General features: G+C 40.6%; 1 protein-coding gene across 1 annotated transcript in view; it reads right to left on the bottom strand.

The window, feature by feature from the left end:
* Positions 1 to 715: 715 nt before the first annotated feature.
* LOC311041919 (guanylate-binding protein 1-like) overlaps positions 716 to 10,018 on the bottom strand; it is a gene marked incomplete at its 3' end in the record, with an annotated part of 109,666 nt that continues 100,363 nt past the window's right edge. Inside the window, exons 15-19 of the mRNA XM_084052402.1 lie at positions 4,379 to 4,656; positions 3,729 to 3,941; positions 3,447 to 3,549; positions 1,411 to 1,592; positions 716 to 886 (exon numbers count right to left, since the gene is read on the bottom strand). Coding sequence (XP_083908528.1) covers positions 716 to 886; positions 1,411 to 1,592; positions 3,447 to 3,549; positions 3,729 to 3,941; positions 4,379 to 4,656 — 947 coding nt within the window. The remainder of the gene's footprint in view (positions 887 to 1,410; positions 1,593 to 3,446; positions 3,550 to 3,728; positions 3,942 to 4,378; positions 4,657 to 10,018) is intronic.

Raw genomic sequence — 10,018 nt, 5'->3', positions numbered from 1 at the left:
AATGCTTCAAATCATGAATGCAGTGTCCGATTGCCGTGAACGACCTAAGAATAAATGGCACCCTTTTCACATTGGCCTATTATAGCGCCACCAGGAGGCCACAATAACGTATCTGACCTGGCGGAGACCTGTGCTCCGAGGAGCACTTTATCTAGTTATATATAATTTGCTCAATTTCAAAAAAATTCCAGGATAACATTTGGGAAGGCTTAGCCTACCCTAGCCTTCATTACCCGCCGCCTATGTCTGTAGTCCCCAGCCTGGTCACAGGAGCCAATCATCAGCAGGCTCCACCTACTGTAGTAATCAGCCAGTCACACTCAGCCACCACTCATTCACCTTTCACACCAGCTGGTACTCAATCAGTCACTCATCACTCATCACTCATTCACACACACACACACACACACACACACACACACACACACACACACACACACACACACACACACACACACACACACACACACACACACACACACACACACACACCCCAATGAGGGGGAAACATACACAGGGCAACACAGGGAAAATAACAATTGTGTATAATAAAACCATAAAAGACACAGGTATGAGTGATACTCCTAACTCGCATGCTGAAATACACCCTACATGGGAGATATATCGATTGCATAAGAGTGTGACTGGTAGATAAATGTAAGAAGTCGAACACCCATTACAATGGGAGGTCTAATTAGTTGCATTGATTGTGTGGCTAGAGAATTGTACAATTTTCTTTCTTCAGCTGTTCCTCCAACTGCCTCCTCTGTTCCTCCAACTGCCTCCCCTGTTCCTCCAACTGCCTCTGTCTCATGAGAGCCTGCCCCTGTTCTTCCAACCGACGTCTCTCCTGCGCATCAGCTCTTTTCTTTTGTTCGTTAATCTCCTGAAATAACACAAACACAACACCATAAGATATAAAAACTCATTCTACTGTTCGCACACAATATTAATTTCTGATCAATTCTCTATAATGGTGTCAGACCCGACAAAGCAATGAGCAAAGCACAGTAATTCAGTTTAAAAAGGATGACTACTATGACTTTTCGATCCTTACAGATCGTCTTCAGGTTTAAAAATTAAATGACATGAAATTAAACCTGAAGAAAATCCTAAAGAATCAAAACTTTAATAACCTTTTTTTTCTTCTAAACAACATAATCATCATAATTATAATTTAGACAATAGTCCCCACTCCTTGTCTTGGGGTGTTTTTTTGTCATTGTATAATGTAAATATATGCACATACATGAACTTCGTCCACTGCATTTACTAATAATGACTAGGAGCAGTGAGCAGCCATTCTACGGGGCTCGGGAGAAATTAGAGGTTAAGAGTCTTGCTCAGGGACACAAATCGACACATTGCTGGAATCGAACACCCCATTACACCATTCATATAATCACTCACAGCCATCAGCTTCTCATGCTCTGCTTTGGCTTGTATGCTCGCTCTGTCCATCTTCGCCATGAGCTGGTTCATATTCTCCTCTTGGGTTTTCAGCTGATCAGCCATCTGCCTCTCCAGTGCCATCTGATGCTCCGCCATGGCCCGTCTCTCTCTCTCTGACTCCTCCCATTTCGCTTTCTCCTCTGTAGGAAAAAGAAAAACACTGTTACCATCCCACAAAGTCTTAATTAAGCTAACGGGAGTGAACCTATTTCCCGTCAGCCCTATGTTCCCTCAACCAACCCATAACCCTAAAGATATTTTTGCATCCAAAGAGCCGCAACACATTTTTGGCAGTGTGTGCCTCTTCTTGTTTATATAATTCAATAATCGCCATTTAATAGTGCATGTAGTTGCGTGACAGTTTGCGCTCCGGTGGAGCTCTGTGCATTGGGCAGGAGCCAGCCGGTGATGCCCTGCGTCTGGTCGTTCTGAAGTAGATAGCCTATGGTAGTTTGTCTGTAAACCATCTATACAGTAGGCAAGGCTATTTAACCTACAGTATACTTTGTTTGATGGGAAAGCATTGTGATGGAGAAATCACATCCAATATAAACTAAACACATGGATGTGAATCGCCCATGTTACCTCGTACTGCCCGCTGCCTCTGTGATCTGGTCTATTTGAAGAAATAATCCACTGTTTACTTTGAGGTGAGGACATGAAAAATGCATAGGCCTATGTTTTCAATCTCAATAGTTTGGCTGAAGATCCACTACATGTCATGTTAGCTATGGTTTAAACTTTAAGGGGAGCTGGTCACCTTGGCTGGAGACAGCTTAATTGATTTTACCTAATTACTTCTGCGCTGTGCACTGGAATGATGTCATCAATTATTTGGGAGCAGGTGTGTAAGATTCCAATAGTATAAACATGTTAAATGGCTTTCATACACTCTATACCTTTTTTCAAATGAGATTTGGCATAGGAGATCAAACCAATAGGCATAGGAGATAATAACATTTTCAGTTACTGGTTAGGTACTTTGTAAATGTTGATTATTATTACAAAACATACATGAACCACTTCAGCCCTATATACATTTCGACCATTTGAAAATAAGTTCACAATGCAACATACTGTGAGCTTTCTATTTTCAAAAGATTTTTAGACATTTGAAAACTTGAAATGGGACATTCTGTATAATGAGTACTTTTACTTTTGGTACTTTAATTACATTTTGATGCCAATACTTTTATACTTTTCAAGTACATTCTGAATTCCGGACTTTTACTTGTAACATAGTATTTCTATATTGCAGTATTGATACTTTTACTTACCGTTTTAATGCGGAGAGAGATATTTTTGTAAACGGGTAGATGCGGACACAGAAATACATAATACAAATAATTGCCATCTATTGTTAGGTATGCCCATACGATCACCACGGATATACTCTAAAAGTGTGAAAAACATATTTTTCATTTCACTAGACCTTTACGATGAGCGCATACTTGCAATAGGATTTTGGGGACTGCTGCGCTGGAATATTTTTATGACATGAGAGTGAAGTCTCCCAACTTGGGTAGCCTACAGTATGCTACGTCCACACACCAGCCTCCATTAATGTTTACGCATTAATCAATCACTCCATAAACGTTCATATGATGACAGCCCCAGGCTATCTATCTCTCATAAACATGGTGTCAGTCACGGACCAACAAGCCCTGAGTTAGCTCTGTACTTGGACTGCTCTGGTTTCCTTCTACGTGAAATCTATTCGGCAGAAAACTCACATTCTACCATCTAGCATTTACCACGGACGAGTACAAGTCTTTGCCAAGGACACATTTGTCTGTGTACGGACATATTGATGACTCCTGGTTGTGAGCTTCTAGATCTGCTATTTCTGGCAAATGTTCCCCCAGAATATGGGGTGCTGTGGTTCGAGTGGTTAAATACCTTATTTTGGTATTCCTAAAACACAATTCACTAGGAAATGTTCTATATAAATAGAGCTTGATTGATTTACTGACTGACTCTTCAATATAGTTTACCTGCTGCTCTCCGCTGTGCCTCGGAGAGGTTTTTATCTGACATCAGTAAGGTGTTGCCATTTACCGCCTTCTCATCCAGGTATGCCTTCAGCATCTCCTCAGCCTGGTCTCACACACACACACACACACACACACACACACACACACACACACACACACACACACGTATAAGCCTAAATGGACACCTGTCACCCCTGTCATCAATACTGCTGGTTTAATTGTATTCTGCTTGCATCCCACATTCTCTGACTCAGATCTGAAGTTGGCAGAAATCCAACTGACCTTGACTCCTCTGCCTTCTGCATGGTTGTATTTATCAGTCATCATCTGGAGGTCCTGGCAGAACGTCTTGTATCCTCCAGGGACTGTGTAGAGACCAGCTCGCAGGTTGTTCTCCAGAGGTTCAAAGACTTGTTTGATGATTTGTTCACATGCCTTCCTGGACTCGTTGAAGTTCTTCTCACGGATCTGATCATATTCCCCCTGAAGTACACTCTAATAACATAATGGTCAAAATGAAAATGTATATATTCCCAAATGGGTTAGTCTGTAGAATGCTCGAAAGTGTATTGCTCAGTCTATGTGTCTTTGGCTGAATAGTAAAAAAAAAAGAAGAAAAAAAAGGTAAATAACGTGCAATAAGAAGGCTCTTTAGCATGGAGGTTCCTGTTTGATGTCATTACAGATTCAAACTTTAATGCAGTTAGCCCATTAATGATTAGGATTTGGCCACGATTGTATAAAAATACAAGAGACAAGAGACAGAAATGATGAGCAGTTAAACAACAACTGAAGAGGACAAGTATTAAGCAAGGGAAGTAGGGACTCAAAAGGAGAATAAGTTGACTAAGCCTTAGAGTTGTTTTAAAAGTGTTGCATAGGGTGATGGAAACACAATTTGAAAACAATGGATGATGATTTCCAACACATACCGCAAGTTTCTTCTGATAGTCGTGGTTGTCATCTCTGAATGAATGTTTCATGAACAGTGCCAGAACCTCTCTCTCACTGGATGCATGGATGGCAGACAGCTCCTCCAGGGTGTTGGTGGGGAAGCGTACTGACTTCATCCTCTGTACATAGAGGACCTGGGCCTGCTCAACAGCTTTGGCATTCTCAATCTCAGCTAGTGCCTTCACAGCATTGTCCAGACAGGGAACCTCTCCACTACGGATGGCTTTCACGTATGTCTCTACCAGTTGACCAAGCACTGTGGAAGGAAGACCCATTCATATTTACACTGCAGCAGATGTTGCTAATTCCAATGTCACCTAAACAATAAGGAGAGGCTTGTAAGTATACCGTATTACAAACAAAATACACACAATTTCACTTCCACAATAATAGGTAATTTTGTCCTGGAACAAACAAATCCTCCCAAATGTCATTAATCCTTCAAAAAGTCAAATAAAATGTATCTAACATTTTGACCATATAACCCAGGCATCTTGCATTTATCACACACACTTGCATTTATCAGAATGCAAAGTGAGCACAGGTAGCAGTCATTGATGTCAATCCCTCAAATACTTTTGGCTGACAGAAATGCCAGAAACCCAGTGGCTGCAGTGTACCTTTATTTAAATCCCACTTACTTCTGCCAGTGACCTTTATGCCGTCACTGAGATTCTTGGTCTCAGACTTAGTGTAGATGTGTTCAGTGAACTTGTTGGCCTGTTCAACAAAGTCTGGTTCCAGGTCAGCATCTGTCAGTTCCTCCATTCGTTTCATTTTCTTAGCGTTGGCCGGTCTCTCAAACACAAAGCAAGCGCGATGCACAAAGAATTTACGAAGGCAGGTACGGGGTTCATTGTATCGCTGATTCTCTTTACCTTTGAAATTAAACACATACAGAATTTAATACCTTTCAGGGTAAATGTACAAAATGCCTAGTTTACATTATTTAAATCTCTACTATTTTCAAATAATTTGTCAGCTGTTCATGAAACCTTGTTTGTCCTTGAGACCGTGTTCCAGGTACTCGTTTGCTGTTATGGTTTTCCCATCAATCTCCAGATCGAGTGTAAAATCTCGCACAGCCCACACAAAGGAGGGAAGGAAACGTACAAATGTACGCTCATCATCCTCATCCTTATTGGACTTCATGTTGATATGCTTTGTCAGCTCTGTCACATAGCTGTAAGGGGTTTTGTTGAGGATGGCAAAAGAACATCGCACAACACAGGGTTTCTAAACTTAGAATCTGTTTAATGTAGTTTTAGGACTGACATTTTAACATCTGAAAATACAGAAGTACCTACATGTATTTAGTATTACATACTGAATAATTGTTTGTTAAGAGGAAAACTGTCCTGGAAACACTGTTTGTAGATCGAAAGCATCTGATTGCTGTGGCGCTCCTACCCTCTCATTACATTCACAATACCAAGAGACATGCTCTTAGCATAAGGCTTCATTTAGTTTCAAAAGGTCTATGCATTTTTATGGCGATCGGAAAGAAGGTTTAGACTTTCCCAAAATAACAAACTTGAGCTTGTCCAAGTACTTGGACTAGATAAGACCTGAAGACATGGCAAATGGCTCAATGGTCACAGATATAATATATAAAGTAAAGGAGGGAATAATGAGTGAATGCTCTGAAGGATACTGAAGGTTCTCCAGGGCTTTATTATCAATGGTGCCCATGCTGTTGTAGACCAGGGTGCTGCTGAGCAGAACTGCCATGGCAAAGATCCAGTTGTCATTTGTCGTATCTCCCTGAAACCAGAAGAAACGTTTGGAGGTGTTAGCTACATAATTTACTCTGATCACGTTGTTCATAGTTTGCCACCCTTTAATTTCCCTTTTCTTATGTTTAAATGTGTTTAACAGACAGCCAAAAGAAACCGTTTTGAAAGTTGACAGGTGTACAACAAATCTCCACCAGGCCGGATTTGTACGGCAGACGGTGCAACTTTTCACGTTTGTGATGCCCCCTACGTTTTTCATAAGACTTTTTAGAAGGTGTTTTTAAAGGGTTCAAAGGGTTCATGTAAAGTTGTGTTCTATGACGTTTGTTTATTTCATTTATTCATGTGTCCTATAGAACAGTTTTGGCTTGGTTGTCCAAAGTTGCCATTTGGGCAACTCTTGTAATTTGTATAATCCAATATGGCCACTGAACGACATGGTGAACATTTAATTTTTACCTGCTTGTCCTACAATGATACATGTGTAATACATTTCTGCTTCCCAAGTAGGCTCTCTACTGTTATATAAGAGTTGCAATTAATAATTGATCTAATTTAACTTGTTTGAATGTGTAAGAAGAGCTATCCGTTCTCTGTGTATCTGTTCTTCTGTTTGTAAACTCTTTCAGACAACTTTCACTCCATAAGCATTATTTGTTTTTTTCTTTGTGGCAGTGAACGCAGCAATGTTGGTTAAGTCACTAGACTTAACCAAAAAAGAAGAAAGGAAAGAAAGAAAGTAGGTAGCTAATGCACTTTTACCTTAGTTGCTAGGTATACTCTTAGTTGCTTGTTTTAGAAAATAATGCACTTAAGACGTCTGGAGATTAGTCATTTCCTTCCTTACCTATGTTGAATGCACTTATTGTAAGTCGCTTTGGATAAAGGCGTCTGCTAAATGACTGTAATGCAATGTAATGATGATGTAAATAGAAATAAGTATAAGGGGTATTTCACTTTAAAACAATTATGGGGTCATTTTAACATCTATCTGGCTGTTGTGTGCACCCAGACAGTTCTCAAGTTGCTTGATTGAATATTTTGACATTTGATATACATTTTATCATACCTCCAATATACTTTAAACCCATTGTAACTTCCAACCACATTTTAACCATGTTAGATTATTTGAAAACACATCCTTGGTTCTGGTGACTGATATCACCTTTTTCATTAATGTATTTCATTCTTTTATAGTATTTTTTATTTTATTTTTTCATTTTTAAAAAACAATTATTAAAACAATTAAATTGTATATGTAATTTTATATTATTATTACTATTATTGCTGCTACTATTATTGCTATTAAATATTTTATTATTAAACATTAAAAATGTGTTATTCTTAACAGTACACAGTAGAGTAGACTGTTGTGCATTTCTTTGTCCTTGGTTAGTATGGTCTCAAAAACTAAGAGGAATTAAAGTGGTGTAAGACTTGCACACCACAACAATATGGATGACTCCTTAGACAGAGACTAGAACAATTAACCTTTTTTTTTTTTTTTTTTTTTACACGCCCAACCACGAGCTAAAGTGCTCAAAGTGCACAAGTTATAGTACAAACGTTTCGGTCATAAGACCTACTGACGTCTTTTGCCACTTTAATTATTCTTAACAGTACACAAGATGTAACAATAAAGGAACTTTGAACTTCCAATTTTATGTATGCTCATTACTATGGGTTAAACATTTCCTGTAAGGGTTATGGTGTCATTGTCTGGCCACGCGAGGCTAAGTGAGACCAGGACTGATCTTCTTTGAATAGACATGTGTGGCACTTGGCAATGTGACTATGTACTGTAAGGCATATACAGGTGGTGGCAGTGTACAGTATGAATAATGTCTACCTTCGGTAACGTGGCAAGTAACTTGGCTAATTATAATAATAATTCAAATTTATTATAATTAGCCAAGTTACTTGCCGCGTTACCGACCAAGGTGACCACTTCGGTAATCTCTCAAGAGATTCAGAGCTGCGCTTCTGAATCTGTCGGGAGCCCCGTTCAGAACGTGTGCGCGTTAGCTTAAAAATGGGCGTGCCTTCAGATCTGGAAGTAGGCCGCGCTTTACCCAATCAAATGTAGTGGCCGGGATTTTCATCTGTGCGCTCGCTTCCCACTGGAAACAAACCGAAACTCATATAACTATAGACCATATTCACATGGCGGCCATGTTGCTATTAAGTCAATGAAGTGCCACACCGGTTGCCACGGCAACAGGGTGGCACTTTCAATGTTAAATTCCATAATGGCCGCCGTGTGAATATGGTCTATAGGGTCCTCGGAGCCGACAAAACCACGGAATGTTAGTAACATTTTAACTTGCTCTTTCATCATAGAAACAAGTGGGCTTATAACCAAAACGATACATGTTCTTTGGGAGAAATGTGGAGAAATGTTAGTGGGAATGAAAACATAGGCGCACCACCGGAAGTGGAGGGCTGAGGGCATGTCCACACCCTGGTTTCCAGTCAGCATAGGTCTAGTTAATCACCCCCCCCCCCACAGAGTCAAATGCTAAAGTGAAAAACACTGAGGGCGCTGCTTTTCCTTTTTATTTGACGATGGGTTCCAAGATTACCGCTTCGGTAACGCATTATATTATCCGTTACCGCAATTTGGTAATACATTACAGTAACAAGTTAGTTTAGTAACACTGATCACTTCCTGTAATAACGTCATGATTTATAATTATTAAATGCAACATTGATTTGAACATGAAACAAAATGGTGTCACCTTTTCTATATCTCCCAGTCCCTCTGTATCCAGCAGCACCAGAGTGTGGTCACTCTTACTGGGGTGAGGTACACACCACATCCAGATGCCCTTTGTCTTGGATTGGACGGTGTATCCCAGAGGGAATCCTTGAGGATGGAATATGGGACAGGAGCAAACCAAATTACTTTAAAAATATTTCAACTAGGCTGTCCATATTGATTGTTTGTAAGTCATTCTTGCTTTGATACAAAATGAAGACAAAAAAGCACCTCTATGACCAGCAATGCAACATTCATTATCATAATTATGTATTTAAAACCTCTGAAAACATATTGAGGGTGAGCCCTCAACTACTGGTTCTATACTGGAGGCGCTAGCCAGATGCTAACGTTGCTAGTGCTAGCAAGATGCTAATGTTGCTAGTGCTAGCAAGATGCTAATGTTGCTAATGTTAAGACCTGAGGCCGATTCTTCCAACTAGAAGTTTGGCCCTCATGTCTAGCGTGACGCGTCGTCCACTTCGCATCGCAGATCCACCTTACAGCCACCTCACAGTGTGAGAGAGAGTATTGTGTGAAAGTAGGGCAAAGTCGCTTATAATTTCGGACATGGTAACACTGTGGTGAAAAGTAAGCCAAAGTTGCGTATGATCTGAGGACATGGCAACGCTGAGTGTCCTGTGCTCCCCTCTTTCTCTGTCCCTGCGTCTCTCTCCCCATGTCTGTGGAATAAGGTTAGGTTTTGTCAGCATTTTAGTGAGCTTACGTTATAGCAGGTGAATCCCGGCGGAATTGGCCCGGGGCGACTGTGTTTTGGGGCGAGCGTTTTGATATGGCTTGTGTTGAGAAAGACATTATGTTGAGGCGCGTATAGCAGAGCCACACACACGCACGCGCACACACACACACACACACACACACACACACACACACACACACACACACACACACACACACACACACACACACACACACACACAGCTGGTGCTAATTATACAACGTTGCACAGGCTCCTATAGCACTGGTGAAGCTGCTAATGTTACACTATCCGACATGTGGATTTTAGTTTAATGCAAGATGACATGCAAGATGGTGTGTGTGAGGGGGGGGGGGCTCAAAGAGAGAAGCAGGAGTGTCTCTGCTCCTCCATAGAGACACACGGC

Source organism: Gymnoscopelus microlampas (assembly GCF_963454915.1).
Source record: "Gymnoscopelus microlampas genome assembly, chromosome: 3".
NCBI lineage: Eukaryota > Metazoa > Chordata > Actinopteri > Myctophiformes > Myctophidae > Gymnoscopelus > Gymnoscopelus microlampas.
The sequence above is the reverse complement of the archived record's forward strand: the minus strand, read 5'-3'. Positions and strand labels throughout refer to the sequence as shown.